This window comes from Coturnix japonica, chromosome 3 (assembly GCF_001577835.2).
Source record: "Coturnix japonica isolate 7356 chromosome 3, Coturnix japonica 2.1, whole genome shotgun sequence".
NCBI classification, from domain to species: domain Eukaryota; kingdom Metazoa; phylum Chordata; class Aves; order Galliformes; family Phasianidae; genus Coturnix; species Coturnix japonica.
In genome coordinates this window covers 97979511-97996979 of record NC_029518.1, presented here as the reverse complement: position 1 = coordinate 97996979, position 17469 = coordinate 97979511, and the positions used below count along the sequence as shown (strand labels likewise).

General features: G+C 45.2%; 2 protein-coding genes and 3 non-coding genes across 5 annotated transcripts; 2 read left to right on the top strand and 3 right to left on the bottom strand.

The window, feature by feature from the left end:
- Positions 1-1757: 1757 nt before the first annotated feature.
- LOC116653208 (gallinacin-10-like) lies at positions 1758-3817 on the bottom strand. Its single transcript, XM_032443794.1, has 3 exons — positions 3686-3817; positions 3265-3397; positions 1758-2151 (listed from the first exon to the last, which is right to left on the bottom strand). The coding sequence occupies exons 1-3, from the start codon at positions 3741-3743 to the stop codon at positions 2136-2138; spliced, it is 207 nt and encodes a 68-aa protein (XP_032299685.1). The 5' UTR covers positions 3744-3817; the 3' UTR covers positions 1758-2135.
- Positions 3818-10511: 6694 nt separating this feature from the next.
- TRNAW-CCA lies at positions 10512-10583 on the bottom strand. Its single transcript has one exon. It is a non-coding gene; the product is annotated as a tRNA-Trp (tRNA).
- A 465-nt stretch (positions 10584-11048) lies between these two features.
- TRNAR-ACG lies at positions 11049-11121 on the top strand. The gene has a single exon. It is a non-coding gene; the product is annotated as a tRNA-Arg (tRNA).
- Positions 11122-11529: 408 nt separating this feature from the next.
- On the bottom strand, positions 11530-11601 carry TRNAW-CCA. Its single transcript has one exon. It is a non-coding gene; the product is annotated as a tRNA-Trp (tRNA).
- Positions 11602-13983: 2382 nt separating this feature from the next.
- Positions 13984-17469, top strand: LOC107312339 (gallinacin-11). Its single transcript, XM_015859649.2, has 4 exons — positions 13984-14171; positions 15003-15110; positions 15829-15957; positions 16705-17469. Exons 1-4 carry the CDS (start codon positions 14099-14101, stop codon positions 16830-16832), a joined length of 438 nt encoding a protein of 145 aa, XP_015715135.1. The 5' UTR covers positions 13984-14098; the 3' UTR covers positions 16833-17469.

The window sequence follows — 17469 nt, the reverse complement described above, 5'->3', positions numbered from 1 at the left end:
CACTGAGATGCACTGACAAACAGATTTGGTCCAGTTGCTTTCCTTCAGATCTCCAGGGACACTCTCAATAGACATGGGATAAGGGATGACTTGAGGGGAACACTCAGTAATCAGTGTATGAGAGATTCAAGCCATCAAAGTGATGCAGGTGGCTTCTGCTTGAAGCAAAAGCCCTTGATGGATGTGAGATGAAGCATCTAGAGACAAGTAGGAACTCTTATGACTTATACACTACAGATGTGCTTCACTTTGACAAGGAAGAAATCTGAGTTTAACCAGAGTTAATAACAAAGATTTCCTTTAGGGGGAACTGGAGGTCACCACGCTTCAAGAAGTATAACAAAAGAGGTGCCCCAACAGCTTATGTCACCTCAAGTATGTAAAGAATGGAGTTAAAAAAACTATTATCAGGCTTTTAGGCATTTAAGGACACTGTAATTTCTTTATGATGTTTTATCTAAAAGGAGAGATCCATCTATTCTGTGAAAATAATAAGTCATCTGAAGATTGGTCATTCTCCTCTTCCTCCTCTGGGTCTGCACCCAGTGAACTGAATAGGTAGAAGTTGAATCTGTTGTGCTCTTCAGACTAGCAAAATGGGTGAGTTTGATGAGGAAACTAAGACCACAGGAAGGAAATAAAATACCACACCACAGCCTCTGTGCTGATTTCAACTTTTCTGATTTCTGCATTTCCTTTCTGTTTCTGATTGAGATAAATCCTTCTACCTTCCCACAGAAACAAATGTAGATTGATAGAAGGATAGAATAATAGAATCATAGAATAGCCTGGGTTGAAAAGGACGATGATGACCATCTGGATCCAACCCCCTGCTGTGTGCAGGGTCACCAACCAGCAGCCCAGGCTGCCCAGAGCCACATCCAGCCTGGCCTTGAATGCCTGCAGGGATGGGGCATCCACAGCCTCCTTGGGCAACCTGTGCCAGTGCGTCACCACCCTCTGGGTGAAAAACTTCCTCCTAAGATCCAACCTCAACCTCCCCTGTCTCAGTTTCAAACCATTCCCCCTTGTCCTGTCACTGCCCACCCTTCTAAACAGCCATTCCCCCTCCTGTTTATACACTCCCTTCAAATATTGGAAGGCCACAATGAGGTCTCCCTGGAGCCTTGTCATCTCTAAGCTAAATAAACCCAGTTCATTCAACCTTTCTTCAAAAAGGAAATGAAATAGATAAAAGGATGGACATAAAGACAGATAGACAGATAGATATACTGACATATAAAAAGCTCCAATTGTGGAGAAGGAGCAGTTTCTGTGGCTGGATATAAATCCAGATACAGAGATGTGGGAATCATGTCAATTACCTAAAAATAGGCTCCTCTGCCATGAGGAAATTCCTATTTTGTTTCTCATGCACCTATTTGAAATCAGCCTCGTGTTGCCCTAACAACCTTTCAGGATGATAGATGTAAGAAATTGACTCCCAAACCAGACCTTGTGCTTCCATGACTAGTTGTGATGGGAGATAAAAGGTTGATTGCAAGGCTGTAATCATAGGTGGGTATGCTGTAAAACATACAGGTTTTGCATTTTAACACTATAGATTTCTTGGCTATGTCTGTTTCTCCCTCTTTTCTGGAATACAGAGAAGCCATACCCACAATATCTACTAGAAATAGTTTGATTTGTTGGTTTTTTTTTTTTATTTTCCACTTCTTATAATACATAACACTTGTATTCTTGTATGAACGCTACTGAATGCAGGTCTGATATTTAGCAACAATAAGAGATCATAGTTCTTGGCTTAAAAGACATTTATTTGGGTGTGTGAATAAAATACTATTGCATGTATTATACGTATTGCTTCATATGCTTCAAGAGCTGCATGAACCCGAAATGACTGAGCATCCAAACATCCCGTGAGGTAGGCTGGAATAGGTGGCCAAGGTGCCAAAGTGGCTTGTGTATTAATTAAAAGCTAAAAAAGGGAGTGACTTCAGAGAGGAAAACCTGGATCTCCAGAAGCAGGGTGCTAACAGGACGTGCCCTCTGGAAGCTTCTTTGAATGGTCATTTGCAGAGGGTTTAGACAGAGGAGGAATCCATCAAAATCAGCTCCTCAAGGCAGTGGGAATGATGCTGGTACGAGAGCACTGACCCAGTGAAAGCCTTTCCTTACTCTGCCGGAATCCTGTAAGGATACAAAGAACCTCATTACTTTGCTGAAGTGGGATGAAGCTCGGGTTCTGAAAGACTTAATTACTTCTGGTTACCATTAAGAATAAACATATATGTTGGGTTTGAGATGCAGTTTGTAAAAACCTCCATCAGCCAGACCTATAAATATTGTTTAGATACTCCAAGGCACCTCAAATGCCACTAAGCACCATAGTTTTGCTTATTGAATCAAATCCTTTGTGCCCAATTTCTTTCCAAGTAGATTAAATTCTCAGTTGGAAAAAGGAGATATTGTACATCAGAATATCATTTCAGACCTAGCAGAAGTTCTAAGAGACATTCAGTGCTGAAAATCTGCCATCTGCTGTCACCACTCTATTTAGCAGCTATAGGACTTGTGTCCTAAAGTGAATGATACTTTAGGAAGACAGAGGGACTGAGTTATTCCTTTGCAAAATCATTTAATAGTAGATTGCTTCTGCACTGTTTGTTTTCCCAAATTCCTAAATGGATGCTTCCTTAACATCACTGATATAATGTCCTAACATTGGTGTGGCTTGGGTTTCTTGAAACCACAGCCTGACAGCTTCTAAGCAAGTAAATGCCTGAGGAGTATGGTTGATCCTAAGGGCACTCCTCAATTGTGTGTTTAAATCCTTCAGAAAAGAAAAGGTCTTGCTACCAGGGGAGCTGCATGCATTAGAAGTTGGTCTCCAAGGTCAAAAGTGCAATACAAATTGCCTTCATTCAATCACAAATTCACTCCTAAGACATGCACAGCTGTGGGAGGAAGAAGTGATGTTTCTTGATGAATCACCATCCCTGAGGTTGTTCAATAGATATTTAGATACTGCATGAAAAGAGGAGGTTTAGTGGGGAAATACTGGTGGTAGGCGGATGGATGGACTGGATGGTCTTGGAGGTCTTTGCCAACCGTGGTGTTTCTATGACTCTATGATTCCATAACAATATATTTATGTTCATCTTCCATACATACTGCTCACAAACAGCTGCTCTGCAAGACCTCCTACCCCCCTGCCCCCACCCCCCCAAATGGATGTGTGCATCCTGTACAAAGGAGAAGCAGGCAAAGAAAATGTTCTCCTTTCCACCCTGCAGCACTTACTTGGCACAGCAGTGTAACAGCCCCCCGTGGCACGATCCAGAGATGGTGAAGGTGGGGGGACATACCCCAACACGGCAGAAATTCCCCTGAGACCTGCATGCTGCGGTGTCAGGGAAAAGTGACTCTGCTGAGCCTGTGGGGAGAGGAAGGTGTTAAAATCTCAGTTTTTAGGATAAATATGCCATAAAGGATAAATATGCAATAAAGGACAAATGCAGTAAAGGAGAAATGCACAATAAATCATATGCTGTTGATTTTTTTATCAAGAATAATCTGCCTGAGAATGGATGTTCTTGGGCTAATCCAGTGCATAGCACCAGCATCATATGTTGCCTTTCAGTTGGCCACAGCTTATTCTCCTCCTAGGCACACAGTTGTGCTTCCATCTCCTTTCGGTGTTCAGATTTATGTTGTATCTCACCTGGAGCAGCCTGGAAGAGGAAGAGGAAAATAGAGAAGAGCAGGAAAAGGATCTTCATGGCTCAGTTCTGGATCGTGTGCCCCAATTTCTCACAGACTGAAGGAGGATGATGTTTGTTTGAGGAAGAGGCAATGGAAGGTGCCTGGCATTTATAGGGGTTGTGGGACTGTCAAAGTTTGACGGCTGAGTGCTCTGTCAATAAGTAACTGCAGCCAACCTTTTGTTGAGCAGTCAGTTATCCCCCATATTACAGGCTGCAGTGAAATATCTGGTGAAAATGTTGCAATATGCAACAGTGAATTTCCACTGACCGTGACGGCCAGTTGTATAATGGGGCTACCAGCCAAGCCCCAAACCTCTGGCTTTTGGATGGGCATGGGCATTGAACATGCAAAGGGCTTGGGAGTCAGCTGTTGGAGCCCAGTCCCAGCACTGGCCCAGGCCTTATTGCTTCCTTATGATTCCTATTGCGTTTGTCTCTCCATCCCTCTTACTGAGGGAAAGCAACGGGAAACATTTCTTGGTGCATTTTTGTTTTGCTGCTTTTTACGCAAGCTCCAGACTACCCTCACCCAGTGCAGAGGGCTGACAAAAAGGTCTCTCCCTCCCTTAATTCTCACTCATCCCATCTTGAACACTTTGTGTTTTTCACCAGCTTTTGATATCTACTTTTATTTCCCCTCCTATTGCCCCAAAAGGTTTGGAGAACAGTATGGACCCATAAGAGATTTATGGATAGTATGGGAGGGATCATAAAATCCTAGAACCATTTGGGTTGGAGGACCTTTCAGTGGCTACCTTTAGCCCTGGCAAAGATGAATTTGCTTTGTGTGACATGCAGGTCTGCCTGAAGTGTTGAGTGTCACAGAATCATAGAATGCTCCGAGTTGGAAGGAACCCACAAGGATCACTGAGCTCAACCCCTGTCCCCACACAGCACCCCCAAACCCAAACCCCTTGGTATCCCAGTGCTCCCTGAGCTCCAGCAGCTCAGGGCTGTGCCCACTGCCCTGGGAGCTGTGCCATGCCCACCACCCTCTGGGGCAGAACCTTTCCCTCACCCCCACCTGACCCTCCCTTGAAGCAGCTCAAAGCACAGTTGTTGGTTCAGTTCCTGCTTCTGGCATTCTGGTTCAGTGGTTTGCTTCCTTGTTACTCAATTTATTAGATTTCAGTGGAAGTTGATGCTATTTTTGTACTAAGAATTCTCAGCAAGATGAAAACACGACTGATGCTTACGTTTAATCTACATGCTAACTAGCACGCGTAGGTAGCAGCCTGGTGAGTTACCTGCTAAGGCAGTGAATAACAATGAGGTAAAGACTGTTTTTACTCTTTCATCCATAAAATCAAATGGCCAGGGGCTGCTCAGCACTCCAGAATGTTCTTTTCACACCACTGCTTTGGAAATTATCCACAGGTGGGGACTTTGCTACCACATGCAGCATTTATAGAATCACAGAATCATAGTACTGCAGAATCACCAAGGTTGGAATAGCCTTACAAAATCACCCAGTCCAACCACCCACCCATCACCAATAGTTCTCATTAAACCATATCTCTCAACACAATGTCCAAATGTTCCTTGAACACCCCCAGTGTCAGTGACTCCACCACCTCCCTGGGCAGCCCATTCCACTGCCTGACCACTCTTTTGGAAAAGCAGCGTTTCCTAATGTCCAACCTGAATCTCCCCTGGCACAATTTGAGGCCATTCCCTCTCATCCTATAACTATTTAAACAAGCTCCGCTCTCTTTCAGGGCTGTGCTGGTCCCCACATGTGAAATTAAACTACATCTACTATCAAACAGATAATATCTCACTGGTGCAAATTTCCATAGCGTTCACAGATCTTGACACAAACACTTAAATCTCAGAGGGGGAAAGCAGCACTCCAGTAAAGCAAGCAATGCTTTAAGCTCTGCTAGCATGTGTACAGCCTGAAAATATCATTCAGAGCAATAGGAAAATTCCATGACTTTGACTGCTAACAAAAAACAAAGACAGGTACAGGCTGGTTGCTTCAAACCAGGACAAACTTGTACAGAATGCCCTGAGAGCAGAGCCGTTGGTGTTGCAGTGACCATTAGCTGGAACATGCTGGTGTGTGCACAGAGCTGCTCCCATGGCTGCCAGGGCCAGGAAGGAGTTCTACTGGAGCCTCAGTTGAATGTTGACTTCCAGGCACGATCTGGGAGCTCCAAGAGCTATAGGTGCCTACCCCAAGAGAATGGAGCTAAGCAAATAGGTTTTAAGGGGTCTCACTGATTTAGGAATGCTGCAATGTGGATACGACAGAAAGAACTCCTTGGAAATGTTCATAGAATCACAGAATCACCAAGGTTGGAAAAGACCTACAAGATTATCCAGTCCAATCTTCTACCTATCACCAATAGCTCTCACCAAACCATGTGCCTCAACACAACATCTAAACGTTCCTTGGACGTTCCTTGAACAAACTGATAATGAATGGAAGGGCCCGTGTGGATATCTCCCTCTTTTCTTCCTCTCTTGATTGACCAACTATCTCCAGCTAAAGGTGCTTCATAACGGGTGCCATATGCATTGTTGTTTGCTTTTGTGTCAGTGTTTTCTCAGAGCTCTCTTAAGCACAGCTAAAAAGCTAACGACCAGTAAAACTTGGGGATGAGCTCTTTGTAGGGTCTGAGAACTGTTATGCTTTGAGGAGCGTTTATTGATTCAGGTGTATTTGGGCACAGGTAAGTCTTGATTTTGCCATTTTAACTATGAATATGCATTTAAAGCTACATAGGCACATGATTATTTAGAATAACATACACTTACATACCAGTAACACCATGTTTACCCCAACAAATACTTCAGTAATCTCCTTACATCCCTAATTACGGCACAAATCCTTGCAATACATACAGAGTGGTTGATATTAGTGGTGCTTCATCATTCATTGGTCAAAAGCAAAGCAAGCAAATAGAATCTGTCAATGCTTTGTTCTTCAGTTGTCTTAAGCTTCCAAAATTTAGCAAACCAGATGAAAGAACATGGTCTGGAATCTTACATTCCTCTTATAACCAAGTACATGTTGGGTAATTTAAAGAAAAGCATACAGGTTTTTCTAAATGAGAGAATGCCAATGGATGAGCAAATTCCTAGCATCCTCAAAAAGGCACACAAACCTGAGACAGGCAGAAAAGGAGACTGAAAAGTTCAAGGACATCATATGGCTGGAGTCTGGCTACCTGGTCAATTATTACCCATTGGCAGCTTGGCTACCCTCGGTTGCTCTGATCTCCATTGCATTTGTCATCGTGTTGCAATCCATACGGTGAGTCAGTCAAATAAACCTGTGCACGCTGGTGCTAAAACACTACACAGCCAATGTAATGTACCCTAAACCCTGTGCAAGATGAAGTTTCCCCTGTAGAGATGGAGTCTGAAGGAATAACAACCAGTGTTTGTGAGGAAGAGTGTGAGGCAGGAACTGCTGATTCTCATGGAAAGAAGGCAAATTCCTCTCCAGTCTTATCCTAGTATCACTGAATCATAAGATGGCTTGTGTTGGAACAGACCTTAAAGCCCAACCAGCCACATCCCCTGCCACGGGTTGGTTTCCCTCCACCAGCTCAGGCTTCTCAGTGCCCATCCATTGCCTTGGGCACCTCTAGGCATGGGGCACCCACAGCTCTGGGCAGCAGTGCCAGGGCATCGCTGCCATCTCAGTGAAAACTTTCCCTCTGACACCCAATCTAAATCTCCCCTCTTATAGTTTGGATGTTATTGTAGGAAACAGCACAAAACCTTGTAGCTGTAGGTGTCCCTATTCATTGCAGGGAGTTGGATTAGATAATCTTTAAAGGTCTCTTCCAGCACAAACGATACTGTGATTCTATGGGGTCACATATCAGACAGGTCAGTGAGGGATTGACCTTCACCTACATACACATGATGGTTGGTGTGGATAATAGACAAGTCTGCTGTGTCCAGAATCTCATGCCTGTGGAATTAGAAAAGGTGCCTTTAAATACAATACTTCAAGGAGCAAAGAAAACAAGCCATGTGAAGGGCTCCCTTTGAGTAAGGAGATGGTTTCTCCAGTATATGTGGTTACTTCATATCTAGTCCTCTGGAGAGCAGATTACGTCTCCTGAGGTCAAATGTCATAGGCAAAACCTGGTTCTGTAACCCATGATGTAAATCAATAAGATAATCAGATTCCAATGAACAAACCAGTACCTTGTGAAATGTGTGCAGGCCTGGGTGCTTTCTAACCCTATGGGCTACATCTGCTGGTGAAAGGAAGGGAAGATACAGTAGAGTAGAGTAGAGTAGAGTAGAGTAGAGTAGAGTAGAGTAGAGTAGAGTAGAGTAGAGTAGAGTAGGATAGGACAGAATAGAATAGAATAGAATTAGAATAGAATAGAATAGAATAGAATAGAATAGAATAGAATAGAATAGAATAGAATAGAATAGAATAGAATAGAATAGAATAGAATAGAATAGAATGTAGTAGAGTGGAATAGGATGGAATAGTTTGAGTTGGAAGGGACCTTTAAAGGCCATGTAGCCCAACTCCCTTGCAGTGGGTGGGAATATCTACATCTCAATCAGATGCTCAGGGCTCTGGCTCTGCAGCTAGTTTCAGGTCACTTTCTTGCCGTAACTTTTCATTTGTGGGTTCAAAGGGCCTCAATATAGGGCTATGATATTCCTTAGGCATCAGAGACAGGACCTTAAAGAATCTCCTTTATATTTACCTTCTCTATCCCCTTTAGTACCTCCTTGATTTTCATCTCCTGAAGTTGACCAAACAATCAAGGCCATTTGAAGGCATTCATCCCTGTCACCCCAGCACCTAAGGGGGTCACTTCTAGCCTTCAGCATAAAGGTACCTGCAGAATCGCCCGCTGCTAATAGCTCCTGCTCCCCTGTGCATGACTTTGCTGAGAAACCAAGCCTGTAACAGCAGCACCCCCGCTTCAGACAGCATTCCTGCTGGGTAATGAGCCCAGACTCCAGCAGGCAATGACCTTTGGAAAGGCCAGGATTTGCTTGCAGCAGGCAGGGCTGCATTTTTCAGGAGCCCCCCGTGTGGTTTGCACGCCCACGTCTCTGCTGGGGGTGTAAAGCAGGGTTTCAGCTGCCCTTCACCCTCACCTCTGGTCCTTCGGAGGTGCATTGCGTATAGCTCTGTGGGCGTTGGTACAAAGAGCATGTGTAAATGTTTGGCTTTGGTAAAGAACTATGGAAATACAGAGGGAAAAAAAACATGCCAGCCTCCTTCTCACAGCAAAGGAATTATTATTACCTCTTCACAGGCAAGTCTTATGGACTGCCTCTCTTCAGGAATTACCAACAAGGCAGAATTCTCAGTTGCCTATCCGTAACACCTGGAGTTTATTGTCAACCTGGATGACAAATAGAGACACAGAGAGAAGCAGACAGAGGAGGGGAGAGCAGTCAGAAACCTGCTGAATCTTTTTAGGGCATTACACATGATGCAGTGGTTGCTGAACTTGCCTTGTTGGGTAATTGTGTAACTAACTGCTGCTTCCCACACACTTACTTGGTCTGAGCCAGCCGTAAATGTGTTATCTGACCTCCCAGTGTGCTGTAAGTACTGCTTGGTATCATCACACTCTTAACCTTGTGAGAAGGGGCATGGTGTCCTGATCAGGGGCATGTGCTCATGTTCAGTCCTGCCACTTGCATTCTAGGCAGAAATTCACATCATTTCTCCTTTACTGCAAGCATAAGGGATAAGAAGCCCACTTCTATCCACTTTATATCAACAAAATATACACTGGGATCTCAATAGACTCCTCCATCCCTCTGCATCAATAGCACTGCTCAGACACTGAGGAAAGAAGAGGCTTTAGAACTTATTACTGACACTGTTCTTTATCCATAAAGTCATTCAGCAGTACAAAAATGACCACACCTGGACCACTGACAGGGTAGTCTGAGCTTGCCCTAAACTTGAACGTTGTACCTTCAGTCAAGAGAATGAAGGGAAATGAAAACAAAACTTCAGTTCCAGTGCAATCATGGGATTATGCTTGAAGTGAGTTTGAAGAGTGGCCCAGATGCTTGTATAGACTTAGTACCTAGATTCTGTAGTATCATTTCCACCAGAGAAAGGATATCCAGAACTGAACCCAGCCTAATAATGGCAGAAGGGCTCCCAAATCTGAAAAGCTGGACTTTTGTTGACAGGCTTCAAGTACACCTTTGGTCAAGCCAGTTGTGTGTCAGTGTTCGGATAAATGGCTTTGTGTAGCTGGACAGTCATGAATGCTGTTCTGCCTTATACTTTCCCATCTGATATTGCCTCAAAGATCTCCTTGTTTGTGCAAAGTTGTAGTTAAGAAAAAATCAAAGAGACTTCATGCAGTGCTGCTTTCCTAATGGCCTGTCTGCATTCAGACCATCGGTGCCACCTCATCTACTTTCCCTTGCTAGTTTCCTCTTGGATGAGTTGAGGACATAACACAATGAGGTAGCGACATCTGGAGGACGGCCACCAAAGAAATCTGCTCATGCAACTCACTGCTGAGTCAATGATAGCTTTTGGGACAGAGGGGAAGCCATTAGGCCTAGGCTCCATCAGGGATGTGAGAATGTGAGTCAAAGGAAGGTGTACACTCTAGGTTTTTGGCATAGCTGAGTATCTGGAATCAGCCACACTTGCCCTTGTGGGTATCAGGGATGGGAGAAAAAGCACCCAGACATGACACCAGACATTTGCTGCCCTTTGGTGAAGCTTTGGGATCTGGAGCAGGAGAGCAAAAAGAGCTGCCCCTTAAGGCCAGCCATCCCATCACACCACCCCAGAGACGGGGGACATGCTGACCCCGGTGTGATTTGAACACACAGCCTTCTGATCTGGAGTCAGACGCGCTACCATTGCGCCACGAGGTCAGAGATGAAGGATGCTCTCTTCATTGCAGAACCCATGCAGATCCATTCGTATCTCAGCTCCATCCTGCCCTGAGCTTCCACCCTTGTCTGAGCACCATGCTGCAGTGACTTGGCCCCTTCTCTCCAAGTGGCATCCCTGTCCCCTGCACCTCCTATGGCCCTAATGACTACACCTTGAACACTGACAGGGTGGATTGACCTTGCCCTCCACTGGAACATCGTACCTTCAGTCGACAGAATGGAGAGAAATGGAAATGAAACTTCAGCTTCCAGTGCAGTTAAGGGATCACGCTAGATGTGAGCATATCCCTGTGATCCAGCAGTGTCCCAGATGCTTGAATAGACAGAAAAAAAAGATCTTTATTTCCTGACAGTGGAAAACACAACTGGGATCATCAGGCTTCCTTATCTACATCCCACCCAATGCCATGCAGTGATGGAACCCCCAGGGCTGATAAGTCCCCAGGGCCAGTGGCGCAATGGATAACGCGCCTGACTACGGATCAGGAGATTGCAGGTTCGACTCCTGCCTGGCTCGACACTTTTAACCTGCTCAGTGCTCCTACTTGCTCCCACCATCAAGGTTTTCCTGCGGTGCTGTATGGGATCACCCCATCCCAAATGAAGGATGTTATGTTTTCCTTTAGAACTCCAGGTTATTCTGAATGGTGGTTGACACCCACTGGTGTCACCCATTAACTCACTTAGGATTCACCCCATCATATTACTGAGTAGTTTAGTGAAGATGTTTAATAGAGGCAGTGTTAACATAGACCTCTGATGTGTACCCATCCCCTGCTGCACTTCCAAGCAAGACCTGCCCCAGGTAGATCCAGATTCCCCAGCTGCAGTTGTGTAAAGCTTTGTCAGAAACACCCCCCCAAAGGCAGGCAGACCATCAGAAAAGCAGAGACAAAAAGGGTTGAGTTGAGTTTTGCCCCACGTTTGACCCCGATGTGATTCGAACACATAACCTTCTGATCTGGAGTCAGACGCGCTGCCCTTGCGCCACGAGGTCCGGATGGTGGGCTGCATGTACCTGGTGTGGCCCATGCTCATGGTGGTGCACATGTCCTCTCCAATGTGACCACTGGTAGAGCACCCATGCATCCCTACATGGAGGTGCTTTTGCCCTCATGTTTCTGATTGATCTTGTGCTCTCCCTATTGCATCCGAACCTCCATCAGTGCTGGACAGCATCACCTCCATCCTTCCCATTCCCATTCCTTCTTTCTTTCAAAGAGTGGTGTTTCCTGCTCATCCTACCTTTGCTTTGTTGCACTTCCATCTCACCCCACCCACATCATTCCTCACTGCTCTGTGTTTGGCTTAGTGTCAAGTAATAGTGCTGTGATCCTGTAGCTGTTCTCTGACTGTATAAGATAGCATTGATGAGCATGAAGCACTGCTGGGCTGGGATCTGCTTTAGGAATGTGACAAGGAGGACGGTGCCTACCTGTGCACTAGGCAGCAGAGCTCCCACTATCACCATAGTTACCAGATTTTATACAATTACATGTTAGATAGAGTTATATAAAGATACAGAAAAGTCCACATTACAGTTATATACTTAACTTAAATGCAGGCAGCTCACTCCCTAGGGATCAGTGTCAGAAACCAAACATCTCCCCTGCTCTCCAGACTCATTTAAAGCCATCACATGCCTTCTCTTAAATTAGCAATGCTGCAGATGGAAAAAAAGTGGCTTTTCCAGCCTTTCCCACTGAGCCATTCCCACCAGAGGGAGCCAGGAGCCAGTTTGTGAGCTCACAAGCTGCAGGAGGAGAGTTGTAAATGAATGAGAAATCCTCCCATCTCCTGCTTATTCCCCTTCCTCACACTGCCAAATGCTGTGAGTGTCTATGGAATAATGCTTGGTTTTCTGAATTTACCTAGAGGAGGAGAACAGACATTTCATCCAATGATGGAGGCAGCTCCTGGAAACACCTGTGAATACATACTCAGTGCTTCCCATGCTCCCATCAGAAGTTATTTTGTATGTAAGCTGGGGGGTTGATAGCCATACAGTACATTTTTATGCCTGTGGCTTTTATAAACTTAGCTAAGGTGACTGGGAGAGGTAAGCAGGGATGCTGTTTGCGTGGGCTGCTTGTATTGGTGTAGAATGTGAGATTAGCAAGATGAGCTCCCCAGCAGAATGGTCATTGGTGTGTGAGGGGTGTGTGTCTGTATGAATTAAACAGAACAGGGCCGTTTTATTGCAATTTACATACACGTTTGCAGTATTAGAAAGCTGAGTTCCTGCTCTAGTCTGATGAAGCACAAAGTTGGGTCTTGTCTGAGAGCTGAGATATTCCCCTTGGCTTCAGCTGGAGCTTGGGACAGTTGTCATTTACCTGTCAGTGCCTTTGCTTCATTCATTTCTCTGGAATGTGTGAAAACGGACACAGACAGCCATGCTCCAGTTTCACGGCTGCCTGGAAGACACAATGGCACCTGCAAATCTGGAAGAAGCCAATAAAGGAACCAGAAAGGCAGAAAACAATGCACATGGGCTAAGGGGAATGTTTGCATTGTTGGCATTGAGATCACTGGGTCGGAACAACATCAATAAATGCCAGACACAGAAACAGGCTCAAATAAGTGACAGTTTTAATGTATTGTTGGCAGAATGATGCGAGGGCTGTAGGGATGGACTCTTGAGAAAGCTCGAATCTTATTTAGTAGCTAAATGCTATTTTAATAACACAGGAAGTTCTGGGAAAGCCAAATCCTGGTGCCCAGAGCATGAACCAAGCCAATTAACTGCAGGCTCCTGTAATGCCTTGTTCCTGGGGGAAGGTTCTGCCATTTGAGGACTCTAAGGTACAAGTTCTTCTCGGTACCTTTATATTCTAATGTTCAGATCTTACTCTGAGTGACGTACGAGTGGAGGTGGCAATGACCACTGATCTGTGCTGACTTGACCTGAATAAGTTAAATAACCATCTGGATGTTTTCCAAGGTGTCTGAAAGCAAAATGAGCCAGTACAGGATCCAGGGAACATGGTCTGTGCCAAGATCAGTGTCTGAGGTGGGTTTGGCTTGCAAGGTAGGAAACACACAGTATCCTCCACGGGAGTGGAGGAGCTACAAGGTACGGGATTTGGGCCTGGTTCTGGTGATGTAGGGCATGAATGAGGATGATGCTCTGTGACACCCCTGACAGCCCATCATCATTTATCACCCAGAGGGTGGTGATGCACTGGCACAGGTTGCCCAAGGAGGCTGTGGATGCCCCATCCCTGCAGGCATTCAAGGCCAGGCTGGATGTGGCTCTGGGCAGCCTGGGCTGCTGGTTGGTGACCCTGCACACAGCAGGGGGTTGGAACCAGATGGTCACTGTGGCCCTTTTCAACCCAGGCCATTCTATGGTTCTATGATTCTATGATCATGTACATGACTCTATATACCTCCCTCGTCATCTACCACTGCGAGGTGAAGAGGGGTTTCCAGAGTCCCCAGGCTGATTGAGGTTATTAGCATGGCAATTAGCAGCAATTACCTATGGCAAAATGCACTTCCCATGTACCAGTGCAGGTAGATGGATTTTTACAGGGCCACATAGCTGTCTCCTCCTGGTAAAAAGTAAGTTTACTCTTCACAAATAAATGCAGTTTTTGTTACACCAGTGCAAGCTTGGGATGCAGCTTGCATTAGCTGAAATTACACTGCTGCAGCATTTGGTATAGCAGAGAGATTTTTCAGCACTGTTTCGTATAGCACTGTTGGATAAGAAGGCATTAATACTCTATTTTTTCTTTCCTGACAGCTCTGTAGCTAGGATACGTGAGACACAGCCCCAGTTTTGTTTTACCCTGGGAGCATTTAAGTCCATTTCTGCTTCTTTTCAGACTGTCAAGTACTGAAGGAAAAATACTCTCTTTACCTTCCTGACCCTGTTGTATGTAGCCAAAAAAATCACACTTCTTCTATAGCAGGGGCACCATCCTAGGTCTGTTGGTCTGGATAGTGAGTGCTCTGGTTGGCAGAAGGTTATTATGGGGCAGGATCCCTTGCTACCAGAAGTCCTATGCATGGGCCCTCTCTTACGCTCAACATCACCAACAACCCAATGTCATTCCCAGATGCTTTCTCCCCCACTAAAACAATGGCTCATTTTCTCCACGTGGCCTGTTAGCAATTAACAAATTGAAGTTAACAAACGAGTAACGGGGCTCTTGGGGTGGGTTTTGAGAAGCAGCCTTCCTGCAGGCATGGTGAGGAGGTATGGTCACCTCTCTGCTGGCGTTTGTGACCCTCTGTCATTGTTCAGGCTTAGCCGTGTGCAGCGGTCAAGATGTACTTGTTACCATATGGCCTGCCTTCCACATTCCCTATTGCCAAATTCCCCTGGACAACCTGGTCTGTTCCCAAAGCTCTATAAAAACAAGAGTGCTCCTTGCTCCCCTGTTGCAGTTCTCTGGTGTTATCACCCCGTCCCCACTCTGCGGCTAAGACCTTCTACCATGAAGCTCCTCTCCTGCCTCATGGCTCTGCTCCTCTTCCTCCTCCAGGCTGTTCCAGGTAAGGAGCAACACCTGTGTTGGACTCTGCCTGTATGAAGCAGTGAATCTTGTTGCGTAGGAGGCACAAGTTGTGTAATGGTACAGACTGCATTTCCCTGTGCTAATCAGCTCCTTTCATTAGAGGCGATTCCTTAGTCCAGAAACTGAAGTGAAAAATGACCAGCAGTCAAAGCAGAGCATTCCTAGAGATGCCACTACAACATGCTGGTCCACTTCAAATCCTGTGAAGATTCTTTATGACATTTGTGGCACTGCTGCAAGAAGGCACCATGGAAATGCCTCTTCATAACCCACTGTCACCAGCCTTTTCACTGGGGAATTGTAGCAGAGGAATAGAGATGCTCCCTTGCATTACTCAAGTTGAACTACCCCAGTGAAGTTTGCTTGAGCCCTCTGAATATGCTGACACCCTTTCCCCAGACCTTGAGTTGCATTCATTAACTGATTGATTTGCTTTTAGCCTAATTTTTCTTCATGCCTCATGAAACTCCCCATCTTAGGGTAAGGCTTTCAAAAAGGAAGAAAACAGATAAATATCTTGTCAGCGGTAACTGGACCAGATCCCAACCTTTAATGTTGGTTAAGTTATAGGTACTTGTGCTTTGGGGGTCTTTGTGTCACACCCCTAATAGGGGTCCATGGGGTTTCAGCAGGAGGAAGATGGTGAGATGTGGACTGATCCCGCAGCACAACTGGGAATCCCATTCTTCCTGTAGGTCTTGGCTTGCCCAGAGACACCTCACGTTGTGTTGGCTACCACGGGTACTGCATCCGTTCCAAAGTCTGCCCAAAACCATTTGCTGCATTTGGAACTTGCTCTTGGCGTCGGGAAACCTGCTGTGTAGGTACGTGTGGGAACCTTGCCCAGGCAGGCAATGTCTGGAGAGGAGAATATTGAAGTCAGCAAAACAATCTCTTTATGTCTCCAAGTGGTCCAAGACCTCTTCTTTCATCTACACAGATGGATCTGGCTGTGCCTGTGCTAATGGACCTGCTTGCTTTTGGAGCTCCATCAATTAAAGTCTGTATATCTACACATGCTTAATAGCCAGGTGTACTAACCTGACCCAAAGTTCCTCCAGCATCATGTATATGACCCTGTCCAGAAATAGATGCTTCTATACAGTCAGTCTGTGTGTGAGCGTGAAACGGATATCATGAACTCCACAACAACACAATTAGAGTTTCTCAGACATTCTTTTGGCTTTCATGAATTGGGGGCTTTTAGATCTAGATACCCTTGTGTTTAAAAGTGCTCAATGGATTTCTTCCCCCTGAAATTGAGTGCATCTTCTCTATGTTCGAAAACCACTTCTCTCATTATCTTATTCTCTGCCTCAGTTGAAATGGATAGCCCTTGTGCAGCCATCTTCATAACTGTAGAAAATCCCTCCTTCAGTTTCCTTTTCAAGGTGATATGTCACAAATTCCTCTTCTTACACAGTGTTCTGAATAACCCCATCATCCTTCTTGATAGTTTTTGAGGGCTATGAACCAGAACTTAACAGTACTCTCCATATGGGTGTGTAGCAGTGGTTCAGATAGTGCTGTAATCACGTTTCTTGTTTTAACTTCAATCCTTTTCATTCCAGACACCACATCAAACTTCCATACCTGTCAAGACGAGGGGGGCCATTGTGTATCTCCAAAGATCAGATGTTTGCAAGAACAGATGGGACTCTGCCCTCTAAAAAGATGGAAGTGCTGCAAAGAAATATAACAAAAGACCTTGCAGAATTGCAGAAAGCCACAGAAATGCATGGGAGAGAAAACAAACAAGCCTTCTTGTTGTTCTGTCCTGTAGAGAAGCTGCCCGACATTCTCAACATATGAAGTTTGCAATTCATTAGAGGCGACATGCTTTTTTAATCTATATAACAAAGGCAATAAACATTAAATAAATGGTCTAACAGTCCCATATATACACAGAGAGAGGCAGCAGGTCTCCTTCATCTTTGTGGAGAGAGCTGTTGATCAGAAAATTCTGTACATGAGAATTGCTCTAAAGAAGTCTACATAGAGACTGCTTATGGATGAGGAACATTCAACCCCAGCCCACCCCCACTGCATCCACTGCCCACAACCCTCAGTACTATATCTCCACATTGAACCCTCCAGGGATGGTGACCCCACCACCTCTCTTAGCATCTGTGCCACTGCAGCACCTCTCTTTATGAGATAAAATCCATCCTAATATCCAAACTGACCCTCCCCTGGTGCAACTTGAGGCCACGTATGTTCATGCTTCCATACATTCTTTGAGCAATTTGAAGATTTCTGAGGGTTTCCTCTGCCAAGCCTATTGCTAGTAGTCGAAGGTGCGTAGTGTAGAGGTGTTCCCTGAAATTGCATCACAA

What these genes read in the sequence shown, in the direction of transcription:
- LOC116653208 (XM_032443794.1), bottom strand. Translation starts at nt 3,743, where the DNA reads ATGAAGATCCTTTTCCTGCTCTTCTCTATTTTCCTCTTCCTCTTCCAG. An exon ending in CCTCTTCCAGGCTGCTCCAG is followed by an intron (nt 3,398 to 3,685) that starts GTGAGATACAAC and finishes CTCTCCCCACAG; the next exon opens with GCTCAGCAGAGTCACTTTTC.
- LOC107312339 (XM_015859649.2), top strand. Translation starts at nt 14,099, where the DNA reads ATGCACTTCCCATGTACCAGTGCAGGTAGATGGATTTTTACAGGGCCA. An exon ending in CTGTCTCCTCCTGGTAAAAA is followed by an intron (nt 14,172 to 15,002) that starts GTAAGTTTACTC and finishes CCCCTGTTGCAG; the next exon opens with TTCTCTGGTGTTATCACCCC. An exon ending in TCGGGAAACCTGCTGTGTAG is followed by an intron (nt 15,958 to 16,704) that starts GTACGTGTGGGA and finishes TTTTCATTCCAG; the next exon opens with ACACCACATCAAACTTCCAT.